The sequence below is a fragment of the Vulpes lagopus genome, chromosome 13, assembly GCF_018345385.1.
Source record: "Vulpes lagopus strain Blue_001 chromosome 13, ASM1834538v1, whole genome shotgun sequence".
NCBI lineage: Eukaryota > Metazoa > Chordata > Mammalia > Carnivora > Canidae > Vulpes > Vulpes lagopus.
This window is the reverse complement of record NC_054836.1, coordinates 17,792,976-17,818,734: the sequence shown is the minus strand read 5'-3', so window position 1 is coordinate 17,818,734 and position 25,759 is coordinate 17,792,976. Positions and strand designations below refer to the sequence as shown.

General features: G+C 39.5%; 1 protein-coding gene across 2 annotated transcripts in view; it reads left to right on the top strand.

Annotated features, from left to right (window-relative positions):
* PEX1 (peroxisomal biogenesis factor 1) overlaps positions 1–25,411 on the top strand; it is a 48,006-nt gene extending 22,595 nt beyond the window's left edge. Inside the window, exons 12-24 of one of the 2 annotated variants that reach the window (XM_041727881.1) lie at positions 141–311; positions 1,672–1,826; positions 13,417–13,606; positions 13,805–13,971; positions 15,383–15,517; positions 16,567–16,631; positions 19,291–19,433; positions 19,513–19,616; positions 20,405–20,581; positions 21,624–21,854; positions 22,811–23,008; positions 23,297–23,427; positions 25,097–25,411. In XM_041727881.1, coding sequence (XP_041583815.1) covers positions 141–311; positions 1,672–1,826; positions 13,417–13,606; positions 13,805–13,971; positions 15,383–15,517; positions 16,567–16,631; positions 19,291–19,433; positions 19,513–19,616; positions 20,405–20,581; positions 21,624–21,854; positions 22,811–23,008; positions 23,297–23,427; positions 25,097–25,181 — 1,952 coding nt within the window. In that variant the 3' untranslated portion in view covers positions 25,182–25,411. Of the gene's footprint in view, positions 1–140; positions 312–1,671; positions 1,827–13,416; positions 13,607–13,804; positions 13,972–15,382; positions 15,518–16,566; positions 16,632–19,290; positions 19,434–19,512; positions 19,617–20,404; positions 20,582–21,623; positions 21,855–22,810; positions 23,009–23,296; positions 23,428–25,096 lie in introns of those variants that run through there. The other variant, XM_041727882.1, reaches the window with a different exon arrangement.
* The last annotated feature ends 348 nt before the right edge of the window (positions 25,412–25,759 follow it).

The window sequence follows — 25,759 nt, the reverse complement described above, 5'->3', positions numbered from 1 at the left end:
GTGATTGGTATATTAACAGAATAGGACTCAAAGTTTCATAGTTAAATCAATATTGAGCTTTTCTAATGCTCTCAATAGGCAGCCTGAACTTACCAACCTTGAATTAACATTAAAACCCGTTTTATTTCTTGCATATTAAGGAAAAAGGCTTGAAAACATACAGAAAACTGTGGAGCTGGCTTTCTCCGAGGCGACATGGAGGCAGCCTTCTGTGATTCTGCTGGATGACCTCGACCTCATTGTGGGTGTGCCTGCTGCTCCAGAGCATGAGCATGGCCCTGAGGCTGTGCAAAGCCAGCGGCTTGCACATGGTAATGGTGACACGTCCACCTGAGGCTGTGGGCCTTTTTTTCTTTGGTTAGATGACCATTTTAGTCTTCATGATAAAATCTACCTTCTTCAGAAAATGCTGTTACGTGTTGCTTTTGAGGCTTCCATGTTAGTAAAATTGGTAGATAGGAGCAGTGTGAAAATTCTGCAACATCATGATTTGTCTTTTGGAGTCTTTTCCTTCTCATATGCTTATTAGAAATTGCTTTATTGTGCAGATTTACTCTGGCTTTGTTCATTTGACAAATATTTGTCTAATGCTTATGCACAGCCTGTATCCTCAAAGTCTAGGACCGGAAAGAAAAGTAGACAGTTTTAGGACAATACTGAGAGTAATAATGGTAGCAACCATGTGTTGAGTGCCTTTCCTGGGCTAGGGTCTGTTTTTGTACTCTATGTGCAAATATTGTGTTTTTATGGATGAATAAATGGAAGTTCAAAGATTAAGTAATTTGACCAAGGTGGCACAACTAGGAGGTGGTGGGATATGTTTTGCCAGAAGTGTACACAGGGCACCATAGGAGCACACCCTCAGGGACCTGTGAGGGGCAGGTAAGGAGTAACAGAGAAAGCTTTTGGTGGGAAGTTGATGACTGAAATTCTCTGAATTTTGATGGAGGAGTAGAAGTTAGCATGAAGCGGCTTCATGTTAATGAAGAAGCAAAGAAAGTGTGATCCCCAGGCAAAGGCACAGAGCTAGGAGAAATGGTGGTATGTTAGTGAATACACAACTGGAGTTTAGAATTCACAGAGAGAGCTGGGGTAGAGTGCTAGACAGCAGGTAAGCTGCCTGAAGCTTCTCGAGAGCTGGAACAGATAGGAAATGCAACTGCCGTGCCTTGCATTATTAGAAACTCATGTTTGTCTCACAGTTTGAATCCTGTAGGATCTGCAAAATTGTGTAGTGTTTAATGGAATGCTGCAAATTTCTAGGTCGGGACACAGATATACATTATTAATGCCCGTTTCAGTTCTGACCCTAACAACCAAACCTGCCAAGACCTAGGGTGGAAGGAGATTGTTCAGGAATTCATAGGAATAGGAACTGTGTTTTGCCTAATCAGAGCACGATACGGAATTTTATCACCCTCCTGTGTTTATTTCAGAGACTCCTGTTTGTCCTAACCCTAAACCACTGAGGCATTGTTTTGAGTGTATAGACTCAGTTGACAGTACTTGGTTAGAGTGGGGCTGATATTAGGTCCTCAATCAGTGGCAGTGAGTGGGACTTTGTACTCCACCTAAAAGCTCGACTTTAGGTTATCATTGTTTTTAATGACTATATAATTTTTAAATCTGTTTCTAGTCACTAAGCTTTTATGCTGTATTGCTTAATTCTAGCTTTGAGTGATATGATGAAAGAGTTTATTTCCATGGGAAGTTTGGTTGCAGTGATTGCCACAAGCCAGTCTCAACATTCTCTGCATCCTTGGCTTGTCTCCGCTCAAGGAATTCACATATTTCAGTGTGTCCAACATATTCAACCGCCTAATCAGGTAATACTACTTGTGAAGATTGTTGAGATGTGTCCCTCTTTATATAAACCATTTTTCAATTTTATTTTATTTATGTATTTAATAAATTACATTTATTTATAGTAGGTGTGGAGCCACTGCAGGGCTTGAACTCATGACCCTGAGATCAAGACCTGAGCTGAGATCAAGAGTTGGACACCCAACTGACTGAGCCACCCAGGCTCCCCTCGTTTTTTAATTTTATTAATGATTTATGGCCTTAAACTTATACTTACAAATATTTAAAAGGTGACATTTGGTGCATTTTGTGCTTAGATGCACAGTTTCCCTTTATAACAATCTGAAATGTTACTATGCTCTTTGCAAGGGTTTTTGGAAAACATTTTTTTTTAATTACTAAAATTTTGTTATTCCATCCAAAAGGAAAAAAAAAACAAAAACAAATTCTAAACTGCTTCATTTCCCATTGGTGAAATCTGTAAATACATCATGGACATTAGAATTTTTTTCAGTTTATTGCGGTGTGATTGACAAAGTTGTGTATATTTAAAGTGTACAATATAATTTATATATACATTGTGAAGTATTTACCACAATCAAGTTAATAGAGCACATCCATTACACAGTTAGCTTTCTTAAACATTTCTTTTTAATAAGAAAGAGCATTTATTGAGAAATGCAAATAGATTTATGAATATATGTATTTTTTCATCATAAGTGTACCTGTCACGTATTTCACTCATCCCCCCCCACCTTCCCTCTTGTAACCCTCAGTTTTTTCTCTGTAGTTAAGAGTATTTCTTGGTTTGTCTCTCTTTTTTTCCCTTTGTTCATTTGTTTTGTTTCTTAAATTCCATGTATGAATGAAATCATATGATATTTGCCTTTCTCTGATGTATTTTGCTTAGCATTATACTCTCTACCTCTATCCATATTGTTGCAAATGGCAAAATTTCATTCTTTCTTATGGCTGAGTTATGTTTCTGTGTGTGTGTGTGTGTGTGTGTGTGTGTGTGTGTGTGTGTATACACCACATATTTATCCATCTGTTGATGGGCACTTGGGCTGCTTCCATAATTCAACTATTATAAATAATGCTGCCATAAACATAGGGGTGCATGTATCCCTTTGAACTAGTGTTTTTGTTTTTCAGGGGTAAATACAGAGTAGTGTGATCACTGGATCATAGGGTAGTTCTACTTTTAGTTTTTTGAAGAACTTCCAAAAAATGGTAGTTTTCCACAGTGGTTGCACCAGTTTTCATTCCCACCAACAGTGCAAGAGGGTTCCTTTTCTTCACATCCTTGTCAATACTTTTTCTCAGGTGTGAGGCGATACCTCATTGCAGTTTTGATTTGCATTTCCCTGATGATGAGTGATGTTGGGCATCTTTTCATGTGTCTGTTTCCCACATGTATGTCTTAGAAATGTGTGTTCATGTCTTCTGCCCATTTTTTAAAATATTTTAATTATTTGACAGCGAGAAGAGCACAAGCAGGGGGAGCAGCAGAGGGAGAGAGAGAAGCAGACTCCCCACTGAGCAGGGAGTCCAATGTGGGGCTTGATCCCAGAACCCTGGGATCATGACCTGAGCTGAAAGCAGATGCTTAATGGACTGGGCCATGCAGGTGCCCCTTCTGCCCATTTTTTTTAAAAGGTTTTATTTATTTATTCATAGAGACAGAGAGGCAGAGACACAGGCAGAAGGAGAAGCAGGCATCATACAGAGAGCCTGACATGGGACTCGATCCAGGGTCTCCAGGATTACACCCTGAACTGCAGGCAGCGCTAAACCGGTGCGCCACCAGGGCTGCCCTCTGCCCATTTTTTAATTGAATTATTTGTTTTTGGGGTATTGAGTTCTATCCTTTATATATTTTGGATACTAACTCTTTATCAGATGTGTTATTTGCAAATATCTTCTCCCATTCAGTAGGTTGCCTTTTAATTTTGTTGATTGTTTCCTTCACTGTGCAGAAGCTTTTTATTTTGATGTAGTCCCAAAAGTTTATTTTTGCTTTTATTTCCCTTCTCTAGGGAGATACATGTAGAAGCATATAGCATAGAACGACATCAGCAAAATTACTGCCTTTGCTCTAAGGATTTTTTTTTCTTTAAGGATTTTTATGGTTTTAGGTATCACATTTAGGTTTTCAGTCCATTTTGAGTTTATTTTTGCATATGATGAAAGAAAGTGGTCCAGTTTAATTCTTTTGCATGTGTGTGTGCAGTTTTCCCAACACCAATTGTTGAAGGAGACTGTCTTTTTTCCATTGGATATTCATTCCTCCTTTGTCAAAGATTAATTGGCCATATAATTGTGGGTTTATTTATGGGTTTTCTGTTCTATTGCATTGATCTGTGTGTCTATTTTTATGCCAGACCATACTGTTTTAGTTACTACCACTTAGTAATATTGCTTAAAATCTGGAATTGTGATGCCTCCAGCTTTGCTTTTCTTTTTCGACATTGCTTTGGCCATGTAGGGTCTTTTGTGGTTCCATACAAATTTTAGAATCATTCTAGTTTTGTGAAAAATGCTGCTGATATTTTGATAGGGATTGTGTTAAATGTGTAGATTGCTTTGGGTACTATAGACATTTTAACAATATTTGTAATTCCAACCCATGAGGATGGAATGTCTTTCCATTTCTTTGCATCGTCTTGAATTTTTTAATCAATATTTTATAGTTTTCAGTCTTTTACCTCTTTGGTTAGGATTATTCATAGATATTTTATTGGTTTTGGTGCAATTGTGAATGGGATCGTTTTCTTAATTTCACTTTCTGTTGCTTTATTATTACTGTATTCAAATCAAATTTGTATATGTTAGTTTTGTATACTGTGACTTTATTGAATTCATTCATCGATTCTAGTAAATTTTGATGGCATCTTTAGGGTTTTCTTTATAGTATCATTGTCATCTGCAAATAGTGAAAGTTTTACTTCTTTACCAATTTGGATGTTGTTGGATATTGTTGTCTGATTGCTGGGCTAGAACATCTAGTACTATGTTGAATTAAAGTGGTGAGGGTGAACATCCCTATCTTGTTCCTGGCCTTAGGGGAAAAGCTCTCAGTCTTTCATTGAGTGTGATGTTCACCATGGGCTTTTCAAATACTGATATAAGGCCTTTATTTTATTTTTTTAATAAATGAATTTTTATTGGTGTTCAATTTACCAACATACAGAATAACACCCAGTGCTCATCCCGACAAGTGTCCCCCTCAATGCCCGTCACCCACTCACCCCCACCCCCCGCCCTCCTCCCCTTCCACCACCCCTAGTTCGTTTCCCAGAGTTAGGAGTCTTTATGTTCTGTCTCCTTTTCTGATATTTTCCACACATTTCTTCTCCTTTCCCTTCTATTCCCTTTCACTATTATTTATATTCCCCAAATGAATGAGGACATACACTGTTTGTCCTTCTCCGATTGACTTACTTCACTCAGCATAATACCCTCCAGTTCCATCCACGTTGAAGCAAATGGTGGGTATTTGTCGTTTCTAATGGCTGAGTAATATTCCATTGTATACATAAACCGCATCTTCTTTATCCATTCATCTTTTGATGGACACCGAGGCTCCTTCCACAATTTGGCTATTGTGGACATTGCTGCTAGAAACATCCGGGTGCAGGTTTCCCGTCGTTTCATTGCATCTGAATCTTTGGGGTAAATCCCCAGCAGTGCAATTGCTGGGTCGTAGGGCAGGTCTATTTTTAACTCTTTGAGGAATCTCCACACGGTTTTCCAGAGTGGCTGCACCAGTTCACATTCCCACCAACAGTGTAAGAGGGTTCCCTTTTCTCCGCATCCTCTCCAACATTTGTGGTTTCCTGCCTTCTTAATTTTCCCATTCTCACTGGTGTGAGGTGGTATCTCATTGTGGTTTTGATTTGTATTTCCCTGATGGCAAGTGATGCAGAGCATTTTCTCATGTGCGTGTTGGCCATGTCCATGTCTTCCTCTGTGAGATTTCTCTTCATGTCTTTTGCCCATTTCATGATTGGATTGTTTGTTTCTTTGGTGTTGAGTGTAATAAGTTCTTTATAGATCTTGGAAACTAGCCCTTTATCTGATATGTCATTTGCAAATATCTTCTCCCATTCTGTAGGTTGTCTTTGAGTTTTGTTGACTGTATCCTTTGCTGTGCAAAAGCTTCTTATCTTGATGAAGTCCCAATAGTTCATTTTTGCTTTTGTTTCTTTTGCCTTCGTGTATGTATCTTGCAAGAAGTTACTGTGGCTGAGTTAAAAAAGGGTGTTGCGGGATCCCTGGGTGGCGCAGCGGTTTGGCGCCTGCCTTTGGCCCAGGGCGCGATCCTGGAGACCCGGGATCGAATCCCACATCGGGCTCCCGGTGCATGGAGCCTGCTTCTCCTTCTGCCTGTGTCCCTGCCTCTCTCTCTCTCTCTCTCTGTGTGACTATCATAAATAAATAAAAAATTAAAAAAAAAAAGGGTGTTGCCTGTGTTCTCCTCTAGGATTTTGATGGAATCTTGTCTCACATTTAGATCTTTCATCCATTTTGAGTTTATCTTTGTGTATGGTGTAAGAGAGTGGTCTAGTTTCATTCTTCTGCATGTGGATGTCCAATTTTCCCAGCACCATTTATTGAAGAGACTGTCTTTCTTCCAATGGATAGTCTTTCCTCCTTTATCGAATATTAGTTGACCATAAAGTTCAGGGTCCACTTCTGGGTTCTCTATTCTGTTCCATTGATCTATGTGTCTGTTTTTGTGCCAGTACCACACTGTCTTGATGACCACAGCTTTGTAGTACAACCTGAAATCTGGCATTGTGATGCCCCCAGCTATGGTTTTCTTTTTTAAAATTCCCCTGGCTATTCGGGGTCTTTTCTGATTCCACACAAATCTTAAAATAATTTGTTCTAACTCTCTGAAGAAAGTCCATGGTATTTTGATAGGGATTGCATTAAACGTGTAAATTGCCCTGGGTAACATTGACATTTTCACAATATTAATTCTGCCAATCCATGAGCATGGAATATTTTTCCATCTCTTTGTGTCTTCCTCAGTTTCTTTCAGAAGTGTTCTATAGTTTTTAGGGTATAGATCCTTTACCTCTTTGGTTAGGTTTATTCCTAGGTATCTTATGCTTTTGGGTGCAATTGTAAATGGATTGACTCCTTAATTTCTCTTTCTTCAGTCTCATTGTTAGTGTATGGAAATGCCATTGATTTCTGGGCATTGATTTTGTATCCTGCCACGCTACCAAATTGCTGTATGAGTTCTAGCAATCTTGGGGTGGAGGCTTTTGGGTTTTCTATGTAGAGTATCATGTCATCGGCAAAGAGGGAGAGTTTGACTTCTTCTTTGCCAATTTGAATGCCTTTAATGTCTTTTTGTTGTCTGATTGCTGAGGCGAGGACTTCCAGAACTATGTTGAACAGCAGTGGTGAGAGTGGACATCCCTGTCTTGTTCCTGATCTTAGGGGAAAGGCTCCCATTGAGAATGATGTTTGCTGTGGGCTTTTCGTAGATGGCTTTTAAGATGTCGAGGAAAGTTCCCTCTATCCCTACACTCTGAAGAGTTTTGATCAGGAATGGATGCTGTATTTTGTCAAATGCTTTCTCTGCATCTAATGAGAGGATCATATGGTTCTTGGTTTTTCTCTTGCTGATATGATGAATCACATTGATTGTTTTACGAGTATTGAACCAGCCTTGTGTCCCGGGGATAAATCCTACTTGGTCATGGTGAATAATTTTCTTAATGTGTTGTTGGATCCTATTGGCTAGTATCTTGTTGAGAATTTTTGCATCCATGTTCATCAGGGATATTGGTCTGTAATTCTCCTTTTTGGTGGGGTCTTTGTCTGGTTTCGGAATTAAGGTGATGCTGGCCTCATAGAACGAATTTGGAAGTACTCCATCTCTTTCTATCTTTCCAAACAGCTTTAGTAGAATAGGTATGATTTCTTCTTTAAACGTTTGATAGAATTCCCCTGGGAAGCCATCTGGCCCTGGACTCTTGTGTCTTGGGAGGTTTTTGATGACTGCTTCAATTTCCTCCCTGGTTATTGGCCGGGCAGATTTTTTATTTCTTCCTGTTCCAGTTTTGGTAGTTTGTGGCTTTTCAGGAATGCGTCCATTTCTTCTAGATTGCCTAATTTTTTGGCATAGAGCTGTTCATAATATGTTTTTAAAATCGTTTGTATTTCCTTGGTGTTGGTAGTGATCTCTCCTTTCTCATTCATGATTTTATTAATTTGAGTCTTCTCTCTCTCCTTTTTAATAAGGTTGGCTAATGGTTTATCTATTTTATTAATTCTTTCAAAGAACCAACTCCTGGTTCTGTTAATCTGTTCCACAGTTCTTCTGGTCTCGATTTCGTTGAGTTCTGCTCGAATTTCAATTAACTCTCTTCTTCTGCTGGGCGTAGGGTCCATCTGCTGTTTTTTCTCTAGCTCCTTTATGTGTAAAGTTAGCTTTCGTATTTGAGTTCTTTCCAGTTTTTGAATGGATGCTTGTATTGTGATGTATTTCCCCCTTAGGACTGCTTTTGGTGCATCCCAAAGATTTTGAACGGTTGTATCTTCATTCTCATTACTTTCCATGAATCTTTTTAATTTTCCTTAATTTCCTGGTTGACCCTTTCATCTTTTAGCAGAATGGTCCTTAACCTCCACGTGTTTGAGGTCCTTCCAAACTTCTTGTGATTTAGTTCTAATTTCAAGGCATTATGGTCTGAGAATATGCAGGGGACGATCCCAATCTTTTGGTATCGGTTCAGACCCGATTTGTGACCCAGTATGTGGTCTATTCTGGAGAAAGTTCCATGTGCACTTGAGAAGAATGTGTATTCAGTTGAGTTTGGATGTAAAGTTCTGTAGGTATCTGTGAAATCCATCTGGTCCAGTGTATCATTTAAAGCTCTCGTTTCTTTGGAGATGTTGTGCTTAGAAGACCTATCGAGGGTAGAAAGAGCTAGATTGAAGTCACCAAGTATAAGTGTATTATTATCTAAGTATTTCTTCACTTTGCTTATTAATTGGTTTAAATATTTGGCAGCTCCCACATTCGGGGCATATATATTGAGGATTGTTAAGTCCTCTTGTTGGATAGATCCTTTAAGCATGAGATAATGTCCCTCTTCATCTCTCACTACAGTCTTTGGGATAAATTTTAGTTTATCTGATATAAGGATGGCTACCCCTGCTTTCTTTTGAGGACCATTTAAATGGTAAATGGTTCTCCAACGTTTTATTTTCAGGTTGTAGGTGTTCTTCTGTCTAAAATGAGTCTCTTGTAGACAGCAAATAGATGGGTCCTGCTTTTTTATCCAGTCTCAAACCCTGTGCCTTTTGATGGGGTCATTAAGCCCGTTCACGTTCAGAGTTACTATTGACAGATATGAGTTTAGTGTCATCATGATATCTATTCAGTCCTTGTTTTTGTGGATTGTTCCACTGAACTTCTTAAAGGGGAATTTTAAGAGTCCCCCTTAAAATTTCTTGCAGAGCTGGTTTGGAGGTTACATATTCTTTCAATTCCTGCCTGTCTTGGAAGCTCTTTATCTCTCCTTCCATTTTCAATGAGAGCCTTGCTGGATAAAGTATTCTTGGTTGCATGTTCTTCTCATTTAGGACCCTGAATATATCCTGCCAGCCCTTTCTGGCCTGCCAGGTCTCTGTGGAGAGGTCTGCTGTTACCCTAATATTCCTCCCCATAAAAGTCAGGGATTTCTTGTCTCTTGCTGCTTTAAGGATCTTCTCTTTATCTTTGGAATTTGCAAGCTTCACTATTAAATGTCGAGGTGTTGGACGGTTTTTATTGATTTTAGGGGGGGATCTCTCTATTTTCTGGATCTGAATGCCTGTTTCCCTTCCCAGATTCGGAAAGTTTTCAGCTAGGATTTGTTCAAATACATATTCTGGCCCTCTGTCCCTTTCGGCGTCCTCGGGAACCCCAATTAAACGTAGCTTTTTCTTCCTCAGGCTGTCGTTTATTTCCCTTAATCTGTCTTCATGGTCTCTTAATTGTCTGTCTCTTTTTTCCTCAGTTTCCCTCTTTGCCATCAACTTGTCTTCTATGTCACTCACTCGTTCTTCCACCTCGTTAACCCTTGTCATTAGGACTTCTAGTTTGGATTGCATCTCATTTAATTGATTTTTAATTTCTGCCTGATTGGATCTACATTCTGCAGTCATGAAGTCTCTTGAGTCCTTTATGCTTTTTTCTAGAGCCACCAGTAACTGTATAATAGTGCTTCTGAATTGGCTTTCTGACATTGAATTGTAATCCAGATTTTGTAACTCTGTGGGAGAGAGGACTGTTTCTGATTCTTTCTTTTGAGGTGAGGTTTTCCTTCTAGTCATTTTGCTCAGTGCGGAGTGGCCAAAAACAAGTTGTATTGGGAAAAGGAGAAAAAGAGAGAGAAGGAAAGAAAAGAGAAAAAGAAAAGAAAAAAGGAAGAAAAAAGGAAAAAAGAAAAAAAAAGAGAAAGAAAAAGAAAGGTGGAAAAAAAAAAGGGTGGGGGAAGCAATCAGAAATCAAAAAGAAAAAAAAAAAAAAAACACGGGGGAGTATCTTCTGATTCTGTATACTTTAAGTCCCTTGACTTCCCCTGGAACTTGTACATCTAGCTGGTCTTCTGTGGGAGGGGCCTGTTGTGCTGATTTTCAGGTGTTAGCACTTGGGGATGCTGCTCTGCCCCCTGCCTGGTACAGGGCTCAGTGGGGGCTGTTTACCCCGTGAGGCCCCTGGAGGAACAACCCCAGTGGCTGTGCCAGCTCTGGAAACCTGGATTCAGCTCCCGCAGTAACTCTGGAGCTCTCCGTCTGCAGGGGCCTGGAGGCTCCGGGGCGGGGCCGCTGATCTGCTCAGCTCCGGGCAGGAGCGTCCTTGCTGTCCTGGGCCCTCCCGGCCTCTGCCTGGGGCGGGGGGTGGAGGGGCGGATCTTGGCCGGATCTTGGGGAGGCCGGGGAGTCCCGGTGCCCTGTGCTCCCGGTCTGCGCTGTTGGATTCGCCCTCCGGGCCGCACAGCCGCCTCTCCACAGAGCCTCCGCCCGAGCCCCTCCGAGCTGCTCCGGGAGCCGCGCAGCCCTCTCCGCGGAGCCGCCGCCCGAGCCCCTCCGATCTGCTCCCAGGTCAATGTGTGCGCGCTGCAGCCCTTAGGGAGCTCGGGGCGCTCTCCCTGGGGCGCAGGTCCCTGTTAGTGTCCCAGGGAGCCCGAGGGCATCCCCGCCCTCCTGGGTCCTGCTCTAACTCCCTGCGGGCCCCTTTCCGCCCGGGAAGGTTGGTGCAGCTCCTGCTCCTCCGGGACGGGGCTCTCCTGTCCTGGGGACACTCGCGGGGCCCCTCCCCCTTGGAGGCCTTTTGTTTATTTCTTTTCCCCCGTCTTCCTACCTTGATAGAAGCGCGAACTCTTCTCACTGTAGCGTTCCAGCTGGTCTCTCTTTAAGTCTCAGGCCGAATTCGTAGATTTTCAGGATAATTTGAAGGTTATCTAGGTAATTTGGTGGGGACAGGTGATTTGGGGACCCTGCTCTTCCGCCATCTTGCCCCTCCTCCTGTAAGGCCTTTATTATGTTGAAGTATGTTCCCTCTTAGAAGTACTTTGCAGAAAGTTTTTATCATGAATGGATGCTGTACTTTGTCAAATGCTTTTTCTGCATCTGTTGAGATGCTCATATGGTCTTTATCCTTTTTTATCCAAATAGATTTTTTTTTTTAAATTTGACTTTTTGTTTCTTTACCAGCACCAGTATTCTTTACCCATTATGATTTTAGTACTCAATTCTAATGTGTGGGTTTTTCCTTCACATTGCCAAGCAATTCTCAAGACACCAGATGGGTGTGCTAGAATTCAACTTAATTCTGCTGTCTACTCAGCCTCAGATTCCGCAGGTTAAGAGCTCAATCCTTTAGACTGCTTTCTACATCAATTGCCAGTTGCAAGTCCAGCTTGTTATCTGTGCTTCTGATGGACTAGCTGTAAATGAGAGTTTCCACAACCCCCTGCTTGGCTTTGACTGATTTGTTAGAGTAGCTCACAGAACTAAGAAAGCTAGTTTACTCAGTAGATTACTAGTTTATTACAGAGGATATTGAAAGATACAAATCAACAGCCAGATGAAGAGATACATAGGTGAGATTCTGTTCTTAAAAAGCAGCCTCTGTGCTTGTGAAGTTTACTGCCCAGCACGATGGCACACAGAAGCTTTCTGGTTCACTTTTTAGGTATTTGTGGAGGTTTCATTATATAGGCATGATTGATTAAATCTTTGGCCTTTTGCAATTGATTGAACCTTCAGCCCTTTTCTCCTTCCCAGAAGTCAAAGTGTGGGACTGCAGGTTTCAACCCTTTCTTCATGGGTGGTTTCCTGGCAGCCAGCCCCCATCCTTAGATGCTTTCTGTAAGTCACCTCATTAACATAAACTCTACTGTGTTGGAAAGGGTGTGAATACCAAGACACCTTTATCACTCTTATAACTTAAGAAATTCTAATGGTTTTAGGAGATCTGGGCCAGAAACAGGGATGAAAACCATATATATATATTTTTTTTTTTTTTTTCTTAATCATAAATTACAATATCGCAAGCACAGATAGCCTATTGCCCCCTATGGGGATTCATGTTCATGAAGGTTTTAGAGGCAGTGAGCTCAAAGAAGTATGTTCCAGGATAGACAAGCACATTTTAATATCTTTTTTAAAATTCTTTTTTTTTTTAATCTTGTTTATTTATTTTGAGAGAGAGAAAGAGCACACACAAGCTGGGGGAATGGCAGAAAGACAGGGAGAGAGAATTTCAAGCAGACTCCATGCTGAGCACAGAGCCTGACATGGGGCTATATCTCACAACTGTTAGATCATAACCTGAGCCAAAATCAAGAGTGCAACACTTACCTGACTGAGCACCCAGGCTCCCCTTTAAAATTCTTACCCTAAATATTCAGACCCTGTGTAAATTAATTGTTATTGAAGAATGAAAGTATTAAACCTGGTTGTAAGTATAACAGAATGGTAGTGGTATTGGTCATTGAATATCCATCTGTCTATTTACTTTTCAAGTAGGTTCCATGCTGAGCCCAGCACGGGTCTTGAACTCATGACCCTGAGATCAAGATGAGCAGAAATCAAGAGTTGGATGTCCAACTGACTGAGCCACCCAGGCACCCTCGATTATCTTTTTAGAAATAAGTTTTATAAGAGCAACAACAAAAACCACTCTTAAAGGAACCAGATGTTACTAAAAAGGCTTTTACTGGACAGGGCAATCAGTTATCAATGTGATTTTTTTTTTACAGCTTTTTTGAGGCATAATCAAAGACCACAGAGTTGGTATTTATACAATTTGATCAGTTTTAACATGTATATATTGTATACTGTATATACCATTTAATATATATATATATATATATATATATATATACCATGAAACCATTACCACAAGTAAGGTAGCAAACATTTCCATCACTCCCCAGTTTCCTGGTGCTCCTTTGCAATCTTTCCCTCCCCCACTCCAGCCTGCCGACAACCACCAGTACTTTCTGTCACTGTAGATCATATCCACCTGATTTTTCTGGAAATATATGTACTAAAGTTTACATTTGAGTAAAATTAGAAATTGAATTTTTTTTTTAGGAGCAAAGATGTGAAATTCTGCATAGTGTAATAAAAAATAAACTGGACTGTGATATAAATCGGTTCACTAACCTTGACCTCAAACGTATAGCTAAAGAAACTGAAGGGTTTGTGGCTAGAGATTTTACAGTGCTCGTGGATCGAGCCATTCATTCTCATCTCTCTCATCAGAGGATAACCACCAGAGAAGGTATGTGTTCTTATTAAATTCAAAGTTTGAAATATTTTCATTGCAGAGAAAGTTAATGTAGTAAGACTTAAAATGTTCTATTTTAGTATTCAGATAAGCAAGTGAGGAGAAAATCATCTCTAGCTTAGATGATAGAGTATTTTGAAGATGCATATATAGATAAGACTACCAAAAGAAGTTGTGTTTATTTTTAAACAGAATTAGTTTTAACAACGTTGGATTTCCAAAAGGCTCTCCAAGGATTTATTCCTGCCTCTCTGCGAAATGTCAACTTGCATAAACCAAGGGACCTGGGCTGGGATAAGATTGGTGGATTACATGAAGTTCGACAGATACTCTGGGATACTATCCAGTTACCTGCCAAGGTACTTTAAAAAAAAAAAAAAAATCAAGCACCTGCTTCCAGAAGAACCACTGAAATAGCTTTGTGTGTTGGCTTGCCTAATCTCAGTTTGATTCAAATATCTACTGAATTACCAAATAAATACCAGCACTATTTTTGGTATTCTAACAGATTTTTAAAAAGTATTTCATAGACTCCTTACCTGTACATAACTTAGAAAGTTGGGGTGGTATTTACAGTATGTCTGTTTTGATGTGGATTGTATAATTCTTGTGTTTTGCTTGAACCATTCAGATTGTACTAAAGCAGAATGAACTGACTGCTGGGATTTGAACAGAAATGGGTAGTAATAAGCTGGAGGAGTCATCTAGGTCCACAGAACTGAGGGATTAGGTCAGATTCCAGACTCTGGGTCCCAATCCTAGAGAGACGGAGTTAGCAGGCAGCATAGACCAGGCAGGTGGCAGGATACAGGCGGCAGCAGTAGATTGTTCAGAAGATCAGAAGGTGCAATCTAGGTGGTAGTGCATTTGAACCATAAATCTGAGAGGTAAGGATTATTGCATGAGATGAACTGCCCATGCAAAGAGCTGAGATATGGGTGAATAAGGACCTCAGTTATATGTGACTAAATGGCAAGTCCTGGAAACCGTGGCCAGTGGTCCTGGGACTGCAGGTTAAAGCCTGAGAGAATGTAGGGATGGAAGCACTTGCCAGCAGGATCATGACTCCAAATGCTGGGTTTGGGCATTGGAATCCAGATGCACCGAGGCTCTCTGCAGAATGGCTGACTTTGGGGCCTCTCCAGATTAGAATGGAGAGAGAGATGGGGTTAGAATTTTGTCAGCAGGGGGAACTGAGTAGGCATACCTTACAGAAGAGACCAGGATATTGCTGACATTAGCCTGATGTTTGGCTCACCAGTTCACAAAGTCCTCTTGCTCTCCAGTAATTAGAAGCAGTCAGTTGCTTGCTCAGCACAGAGGCTCTGGGGAGAGCTTACTGTTATCATTATACATGCTTCTCTTTTATTTTTCTTTTTTTGAGTATATTTGAATATACATAGCTATCCTCTGTTGCCCTGTGCAGCATTCAAGGGGAAGGCGGTATACTTATTAAAAGATTGGTTTTTATTTTCTTAATGTATTTTTATATTATTTTTTAAAACAGGAAAAAAAATAATAAAATAGGAAAACATAGAAGTTCAGAGGCAGTTAATAGACACTTTATGAAGAATGTATTGTATGGTTCATTTGGTAAAAAGTCAACCATAGTTTCTTTGAACTCATTTATTGAGTGGGAATTTTATTTTCTGTCATTACTCTGTTAGTAAAGGTGGCAGTTCTACTGTCTGAATTCTTTCTGTACCGTGACTTTGCTGCATAGTCATTTTTTTAGATTCGAGCTCTTTGTCATACTGTTGTATTTTTCAGTACCCAGAACTGTTTGCAAACTTGCCCATACGACAGAGAACGGGGGTACTGTTGTATGGTCCTCCTGGAACAGGGAAGACCTTACTAGCTGGAGTAATTGCCCGAGAGAGTGGAATGAATTTCATTAGTGTCAAGGTACGTCTTGCATTTATCTTTTTTCTCTTTTTTTATGGAGGTAAATTTACATCATAAAGTGTATACAAATCAGTGACACATAATGCATTCACAATGCTATGTAGCCACTACTTCTCTCTTATTTCAAAACTTTTTCGGGGCACCTGGGTGGCTCAGTGGTTGGGCATCTGCCTTCGGCTCAGGTCATGATCCTGGGGTCTGGGGATCGAGTCCTGCATCGGGCTCCTCACAGGGAGTCTGCCTCTCCCTCTGCCTGTCTCTGCCTCTCTCTGTATCTCTCATGAATAAATAAAATCTTAAAAAAAAAAAAAAAAACAGAAAACGTTTTCATCTTATTTCCTGTCCCCCTAGCCCCTGACAGCCACTAATGTGCTTTCTGTCTCGGGTTTTTCCTGTTCTGGACATTTCACATAAAAGGAATCATGTAGTGTGTCATGTCTTTGTGACTGGCTGCTTTTACTTAGCACGTCTTCAGAGTTTGTCCAGATAGTAGCAAGTGTCACTACTTAAATTCTTTTTATTTTTTGTATTTTTTTAAGATTTTCTTTTAGAGAGTATGCACGTGCACACAAGGGGGAGGAGCAGAGGGAGAGAAAATTTCAAGCATGCTCCACGCTGAACACAGCACCCAGTGGCGATTTTAATCTCACAATCTTGAGATCATGACCCTGAGCTGAAATCAAGGGTCGGACGCCTAACTAAGCTACTAAGCGCCCCAGTACTTCAGTTATTTGTAAAGCTGAATGATATTTCATTTTGTGGGTATGTCAGGTTTTTAGCCACTCATCATTGGTGGATATTTGGGTCATTTCCACCTTTTGGCTCTGATACATAATGTTGCTGTAAACATTTGTGTACACATTTCTGTTTGGACATGTTTTCATTTCTCTTGAATATATACCTAGCAGTATAGTTGCTGGGGCATATGATAACTCTATGTGTGACTTTTTGAGGAACTGCCAAACTGTTTCATGGTGACTGCATGACTCAGGATTTTGTTTTTAAATAATTTGATCTCAATTCTAACTTAATTTTATTTTACCTGATAGGGGCCAGAGTTACTCAGCAAATACATTGGAGCAAGTGAACAAGCGGTTCGGGATATTTTTATTAGGTTGGTTCCCTATGACTTCTTTTTAAGTAACAAACACTATGATTTTTTTTTTAGGCAAACACTATGATTTAACAGTGGTTTTTGGTCTGTTGTTTTTTTGGAGAACTAATGTTTTCATAAGTGAGGATTATATCACCAAATATTTCCAAAATTTAATATTTATAATATTCACAAAATGCTGAAAGTAAATCCTAAGTGGTTATTCAAAGGAATCTCAGTAATATGAAACACATAATTATCCAGTTTAATTAAGTCAGCAACATGCGGTGTTAATTTATAGAAGAGAGAAATAGTTTTCCTTTATAATGGCATTTATACAGAAATGCCAAATATGCCAAATACAGAAGCTAATAGTTAAGAATGAAAGTAAGATATTTAAATTCAAAAACTACTTTGTGTCATTCTAAAATTTCATTATAAGATGTATGGACATTCTCTTTAAATTTTTTTTTCTATTTTTTTTTTTTTTATTTTTTTAGTTATTTATGATAGAGAGAGAGAGGCAGAGACACAGGCAGAGGGAGAAGCAGGCTCCATGCACCGGGAGCCCGGCGTGGGATTCGATCCCGGGTCTCCAGGATCGCGCCCTGGGCCAAAGGCAGCGCCAAACCGCTGCGCCACCCAGGAATCCCAATATATGGACATTCTCTTAACTGCATTCTTTTTTTTTTTTTTTTTTTTAAGTAAAATGAACTCTTGAATATCTACCACCCAGTTTAAGAAACAGAACATTCCCAGGAAGGCATTCTTACAGATAAATGCAGTCACCACATGATGACACATTACCACAAAGATATTACAATTCTAAAATTGTGTGTATTAAATATTTTGAAACTATCTTATTGAAGGCAAAAATTGATAGAACTGCAAGGAGAAATTGATAAATCTACCTTCATAGAAGATTTTCACATAGTTCTCCGTATGTAATTATATTGAGGTTAAAAAAAATAACAGTAAAAATTTAGAAGATTTAAACGTCATCAAGACTGATCTAAGCATATGTAGAACACGTACCCAACAACTGGAAAATAGTCTTTTTTAAGCACACCTGGATATTTTTGAAAATTGGCCATATGGGCCATACATAGGAACCAGTAACTTTTTCAGAGAAATAATATCTATACAGACTATTCCCTGACAAGTTAAAATAAATAACAGAAAAATAATTCCCTCTCATATGTTTAGATATTTAAAAATAAAACTCTTCTAAATAATTCATGGGTTCAGGAAGAGATCATAATGGAAAATCCTGAGTACTAAATATTAATGAAAATGCTGGGCAGCCCTGGTGGCTTAATGGTTTAGCGCCGCCTTCGGCCCGGGGCGTGATCCTGGAAACCCGGGATCGGGATCGAGTCCCAGGTCGGGCTCCCTGCATAGAGCCTGCTCCTCCTTCTGCCTGTGTCTCTGCCTCTCTCTCTCTCTCTCTCTCTCTGTCTCTCATGAATAAATAAATCTTAAAAAAAAAAAAAGAAAGAAAGAAAGAAAATGCTATTAAAATTGTGAGATGCTGCAAAATTTATTTCAAGGAAAATTGATAGCCTTAAAAAGATTATATTTCTTCATTTCATGAGATGGATTTCTAAACTAAAAAAAATAATAATAAAGGGCAAAATTTAATAAACTAGAAAATAATTCAGTAGAGAAGCTCACAAACCCAAGTAATTTTTGAAAGCCTGGTAAAACTACTAGATCTCCAGCAAGATTGATCAAGGAGAAAGCAAGCATGACTAAGTAATATTAGAGATAAAAAAGGGTACATGACTAAAGATATACCAGAAATGTAGAAAATGGTAAGGGAATATTATGAAATAATAATATAAACTTCATGCGAATACACTTGAAACAGGTGACATAGACAAAAATATAACCTACTAAAATCAAGCACAGAAGAAACCATCTGAGAAAGAATTAGAAAACAATTCGAATCACTAGTTAAAAATCTTCACAAAAATCAATCAGACCCAGCTGGTTATTTGAGACTTTTGCCAGACTTTCAAGGAGCAGGTAATTCCAGTTCCTTGTGGGCCCTGGATTTGTTTTCTGTGCAGTGTGTTTCATAAAATATGTGTTGCGTTCTTTTTCAATCAGTGTGACAGGTATTTTCTGTTAGGGTGATTTTTCAGACATCTGGTCCATCCTGTTACCAGAGATGGAATTTGTTTTTAATTAGAACAATTATTAAATAAAATTAAAAGTTTAGAGAAAGGTAATATACAGAACTAAAATATTTTATGGAGATCCCTTATAATATATGAAAAAAATGAGCTTGCCAAATTTTAAATGGATTACAGACATGAATAAGTATTTCACAAAAGAAGTAAAGGTGGCTAATAAGCATATAAAAAAGGTTTACTTACAATAAGAATCAAAGAAACATTTCATTGATTGAATAAGACTCTGGTTTTTGTTTTAGTCCCTGTCTGGAATGCATGAATCTTAGGCCAATATCTTGACTTGTCTAAGACCCAGTTTACTGAAAACAAAGATAATTACATATGCTTTACCTTCCTTAAGGGTTTGCTGTGAAGACTTAAATAAATACATAAATACACACATATATGTGTATGCACAGATACATATGTACATAGATATATATAATTCCTTTGCAAACTCTGAAGCCCTATTCAAATATGAAATATTGTTTGTTTTTTCCCAGAGCGCAGGCGGCCAAGCCCTGCATTCTTTTCTTTGATGAATTTGAATCTATTGCTCCTCGAAGAGGCCACGATAATACAGGAGTTACAGATCGCGTGGTTAACCAGTTGCTGACTCAGTTGGATGGGGTAGAAGGCTTACAGGGTAATAACTGTAAATGCAGAAATCTCTTATCGTAACAGGTTTCACCAGGATTTAGTAAAGAATATTTTTTCCCCCACAGGTGTTTATGTGTTGGCTGCTACTAGTCGCCCTGACTTGATCGACCCCGCCCTGCTTAGGCCTGGCCGACTTGATAAATGTGTATACTGTCCTCCTCCTGATCAGGTGATAATTTCATACTTAGAATCTCTTAAAACCCCACAAATGCTACACTCTTGTGAACTTTACTTCTTCCTGGTAATAAAAGTTGTCCTTAGAAAACCAGCTTTAGGCAAGGCCTTCGTCACAGTTAGGTCATGGCATGGTTAGATGTAAAGCCCAGCCATTTCCCTGCAAGTCTGAAAACTTTGTAGTCTTTCCCTCTTGGCCAGTTGCAAAAAAGGGAAGGAAACTTAAAGTATCACATGTCCACATTCCCTGTGTCCAAAGATCACACACCTCCTTATCGTGGCAAGACTAAGAGTCAAGCTTATGACTAGCGAGCATCTAAGCAGGTTACCTAAAGGTTAAGATTTTCACCGTTCCTAGTCTGTGTTGTCCCAGCTCTTGTCCCCAAATGTAGAAACTAATGAATAAATGAGTGAAAGAACAAATAGACAAATGAATACTCAAAGGTATAAATTTGTCACTTATAGCTATTAATTTTTTTTTCTTTGAGACACTTCCTTGGCGCATTTGCCAAAATCTAGAAAATAAACACAGTCTGAGTAGGAAAGGATTTACACCGAAGGGTTAGGAATGTTAATTTTCATTCATTTTCCTAGGTCTGTTCTGTTAGGGAAAAAGCTCCAGAGGATAGTTAGTAGATGGGGGTACGTTTTTCAGGTTATAAAGCTTATTAGAGAGAGAGTTAATTTGTAAAAAAATAAATAAATAAATAAATTAAATATATAATTTGAAATAATATTTAACTTTGTTTTATTTGCTAAGTCAATTGGTTTTTCTCCCTTCAGGTGTCCCGTCTTGAAATTTTAAACGTTCTCAGTGACTCTCTACCTCTGGCAGATGATGTGGACCTCCAGCATGTGGCGTCAGTAACCAACTCCTTCACGGGAGCTGATCTGAAAGCTTTACTTTACAATGCCCAGTTAGAGGCCTTACATGGGCGGCTGCTGTCCTGTGGGCTGCAAGTAAGTTCTGTCAGGGGATCGAGCAAAGTATTTATTTTGAAGCTTAAATAGTCCCGGAACTGGCCCCTAGGAGCCACTTGTGGATGGCTTCTGTGTCTTCTGATATGTCCCCATCATTCTTTGGTCACTTCGTCCTGAAAGAACTAGGTACAGGGTATCCTAGGTTTATCTCACACTTTCTGTGCCCCACAGCTAACATCAGCCTTTTTCCTCTTTCCCTCTCAAGATGGTATTTTAATTTTTGCAGCAGATAATTTGACTTCCGCTACATTAAAGACATTATGTGTTCTAGGAAAGGTTTTCCTGTGTACTCCTCTCCCCTCCATTTTGTTGGAGATTCTCACAGGGCCTGCCATTCCTAAATCAGATACTGTCGAGTTTTTGCTATTTCTTTTGGCAAACCACTGAATCTCCACCCTCTTCACTAACAGAAAATATATTTATTTATAAAATACTGTGATGATAAAGCATCACATGGCTGATTCATCGTTTCATAGTTGAAAGATAGATTCATACAAATAAAATCCAGAGGTTTGAATCCTAGCTTTGTTAGAGTTTTTGGGAGATGATAATAATCAACATTTTATTATGTGCCTCAAGAGCCAAAGTTTGGCTCTGTGCATGTTTCCTGGATACTGGTTGGTGTCAGGCCCTCTGCTCCCATGCTGTGTTGTTGGAGAGGCTTTCCAGGGTTCTCTCTGGACATGTTACATGATAGCAGTGTACTTTGTCACAGAGTCATATTAACAGCGGCTCGTACAGCATTTGGACAAAAAGCATTTAGGTGGTGGCTAGCTCACAAAACTGCTGGTCTCCTGTGTGTGGGAGAGCTGTGACACCTTTGCCATCTGCCCCAGACAGCTGGGGATCTGAGGGGATCATAGAGGACACAGGGTGGACAAGAACCCTGTTCAGAAATGACAGAAGAGCTTTTTTGAAAAATGCCTCTTGGACTGGTCCGTTAGAATGCTCTCTGTGGTGTTCATTTCAGAGCCGTAGATTATTTAGATTGTTACAGCTGCTGTCCCTTTGTGTGTTTTAGGATGGAAGTTCTAGCTCTGATAGTGACCTGAGTCTGTCTTCAATGGTTTTCCTTAACCACAGCAGTGGCTCTGACGATTCAGCGGGAGATGGGGAATGTGGCTTGGAGCAGTCCCTTGTTTCTCTAGAGATGTCCGAGATGCTTCCAGATGAATCGAAATTCAATATGTACCGGCTCTACTTTGGAAGCTCTTATGAATCAGAACTTGGAAACGGAACCTCTTCTGACTTGGTATCTTGTGCGGTCGCCATTGTGCAGTTCTGATAGTAAAGCTGTGGGTTGGTGTGGAGCTGGATGGTGATCTCTCTCCTGACCAGCCCCACCTGTGCACTGGCTGGTTGGTTCGTCAAAAGTAGTCTGGTTTTCCTTGCTCTGATTAGTCATTTTATCCCTTGGTAAGAAATGGGAATAGAGCTGGCAGCCTGAGGGAGCCAGGGTAGGCGGGGCTGGTGAGGACCTTTGGTATCTTGGGGGTTTCTCACCCTTCCTTAGTGGTTTTAAAACACCGTTAGCAGCAGATCGATTTTATATTAAACTCTGATATGAGGATAATTGAAGATAATGAGAAAGTTGATGTAATGTCCCCATTACCATGATGTAATGTCCCCATCACCTTGTTGCACCAATGCAACAAGGAATATGTTGAGATTCATATGGCCAATATCCTTGCTTTTCTAAATTAGAACACCATTTAACACCAATCCTCCCAAAATTAACAGTGGTTCACTTTATCAGTATGTGTAACATTTTTACGTGTGTTATGTTTTTGGTTTTTGCACATTTGCTTTATTCAGGTTTTTAATCTAAAAGTGAATCGTTTTTATTCCCAGGAATAGTAAGCTGTTGTTTTAGTTCTAGTCTTTATGTCTGTTTCTTAACTTCTCTGCAGCTGTTCCAAAACCTTACGGTATAACTCTGCAGAAAACTAAGAATAAGGCACATTTGGAACCTACCCCAAGGGCATTAGTTTGGTAGATTTAAAAAAAAGGATTAAAAAAAAACCTTGTGGCAGTTTTCATACTGGGGCACACAGAGGATGAACATAGCTTCATTTCAATGAATTCAAATGTACACTTGTTGATGTTAAGGTTTTTACTACTTCAGATTTTTATTTTAATCCTTGATAAACATACACTTCTCTCCCGCTCTCTTCCTCCCTGCTCTCCTTACTACACTTGACCCTGCAGAGCCCACAGTGCCTGTCTGCACCAAGCTCCACAACGCAGGACTTTTCCGGAGTTGCTGGGAAAGAGCAGTCATCTTCCCGGCCTCCAGTGTTGAGAACAGCTTCCCAGGAGGGTTACCAAGAACTTACCCAGGAACAGAGAGAGCAGCTGCGGGCCGACGTCAGTGTCATCAAAGGCCGATACCAGAGCCAGAGCGGAGTACGGCTTTCCTCTCCCCACCCCCATGATCATTGTAATGACTGTGAAACTTCTTCCTCCTTTCTTGAGGTGTCTTTTGGTTAGCAAATGAGCTCTGTTTATAAAGAAGGGACTGAAACACATGGATCAAATTGTCATGTGCATTGTGCTTCGGACCAGTTTTTAGTGCTCTTAGAGATAGGGAATGTGTGGCCTCTTGAAAAAAGTGATGGCTAGAAACAACACATGGGCTGCTGCTTTTCCTCATGGCAGCCCTAGGTTAACTTTGTGTTTCCCTTTTTGTTTAAGGAGGAGGACTCCCTTCACCAGCCAGGCCCAGTCAAAGCCAGTCTGGCTATTAGCCAGTCTCATTTAATGGCTGCTCTGAGTCACACAAGGCCATCCATTAGCGAAGATGACTGGAAGAATTTTGCTGAACTGTAAGTACCGGATTCAAATTCAGAAGCATAGGTGTTAGAGGCAACAGTTCTTCACTTAAACTTTTAAATTTATTGATTTTGAACATACAAAAGGCCCCTTCAAAACAATAGCTGTGCGTGGAAACACCCCAAAACTTCAAGAGTGTTGAAGTAAAAAATGAGTTTTCATTAGCCAGTTCACTTGACTGTATTTGAATTATTTATAATGAACTGATTTAACTTTAAAAGCTTCTTAAAAGCTCGAAATAATTACAACGTAGTTTGCCAAAACCATTCTGAAAAATATACTTGTTTTGCTTTCTTTTAAATACATTTGGATTTATCCACTGGTGGACTGTGGTTCACCCACATTGGATTTAGAGCCTTCTTGCAGTTGTCTCTAGACCCCATAGATTGGAGACCATTCTAGGTCAAGGATTTAACTTACTTCAATGCAAGAAATGTTTATTCCTGGGCTTTAGAAGTCACAACTCTTTCTTGTCTAATTTCACAGTACTTACGGTGGGCCTGTGTATGTACAGTGTAAGGGCAGGAGAATTTTCCCTTCTTCCCTCCTGTGTTGTTTGGCTGGTCTAATAGTTAATTGACAAGAGACAGTAACAGGAGAAAAGTAATGTCCTGCATACAGGGGTTCCCCTGCAGTAGGAAATGCTAAGTTGGTCAGGTGGTAAGGTTTCGATGCCATACTGAGCTGTGGAAAGGGACAGGGTCCTGGGGCCTCACATGGAGGATAAGAGAGCAGATGTCTGCCCTGCTCCAAAGGAAGAAAAAAAAAAAAGTCATCTCTGCTAATAGGGAACCTGTACCAGGAGAGACCCCTAAATTCATCTCGGGTAGTTAAGGGAGATAAAAGGCTTTTCCCCAAGTCTGCTAGGTCTTGATTCCCCTCAGCTCCAAATAGTCTGCATGCCAGAGTGGCACATTTTGGTGTGGCGTATTTTGCTCCCCAATAAGTTCGTATGTTTATGTCCTTATTATGGAAAAATCTGAAAACAAATTTCCCTTATTCTCACCCTTCCCAAAGCATATATTGGTATGCTTTTTTTTTCCATAAGCCACTCTGCACTAGTGCTGTATAACAGCCCCTATACATCTTGAATTTTCACATTTTAAATGTTACATTGTTTTTAATGTCATTTTATAGTATGACCATGCCACAATTTCCAATATTTGGACATTTTAAGTTGTTTCCAGGTGTTTAGTGTTACACCAATGTGCTAATGAACATCCTTGGAGCTGAATGTTTGCACAGAGCCTCAGCTGCCCGAGGCTGAGATGGAATTGTGGCATCGCAGGACACTCACATTCTGGCAAGGCTTATTGCCTTCCAGAAATACTGTACAATAGTATATTGAGAAGGCCCATTTTGCTACCACCTTCAAAAACACTGGGCATAATCATCCCTCTCTAAACTTGGTCTAAACTTGGCCAGTGTACTTGGAGAAAAATCTTGTTTAAAAATATTTTTAAAAATATCACTGCCATGTGGATTTTCTCTTTTCTAACTTGTCTCTTTATCTCCTTTGCTCTTATGAATTGGAATGCTCAAAAATAAAGAACTCTAATTTCTGTTACAGTTTTTTCCTAGTTAAAATATATTATTTACAAACAATTCTGTCTTTTGTAATTTTGGCACCTACATGTATTAAATATCTGTCATTTTTTTAAGGTATGAAAACTTTCAAAATCCAAAGAAGAGAAAAAATCAAAGTGGAACAATGTTTCGACCTGGACAGAAAGTAACTCTAGCATAAATTAGGCTTGTGATTTTGTTTTTTTCTGTCTTGTTCCCATGATTTAACAGTAAAAATGGTGTCTATAAATTTATAGATTAACTTAATTTGTTAAAAAGAAAATCACAGACTGGTAAACCTCTGGTTATGTAATAATCAGGATTACTTGAAATTCATATGGTAGAATTGGGATATTTATAACAGATTCTGTATCTTATTTCCTATAAATCTAAATTAAATCCTTAGTGAAATAATATTGACCAAATGATGTAACTAATTTTTTTCTCATCTGAAGAAAATACATTTCTTAGAGCTCACATATTCAGCATCCTCCTTGCATTTGACAAATATTGTGTTTAGCAACTTTGACCATTTAGAAAGATCTATTCTTCTAGCAGAACATGTAGACTTCACACACAATTCAAATAAATGTAATTATTGCCTCAACCAGAAATAGGATTATATCCCTCTAATATTCTATATCCATCTCCAATGCCAGGATCTTGAATGATGTCCATTCCTACCCTGCTCCATCATGATGTTATCTAATGTTCTCTAGTCTGTGAACTAAGTGTAAAGTCAGCCACCATCAACACAAA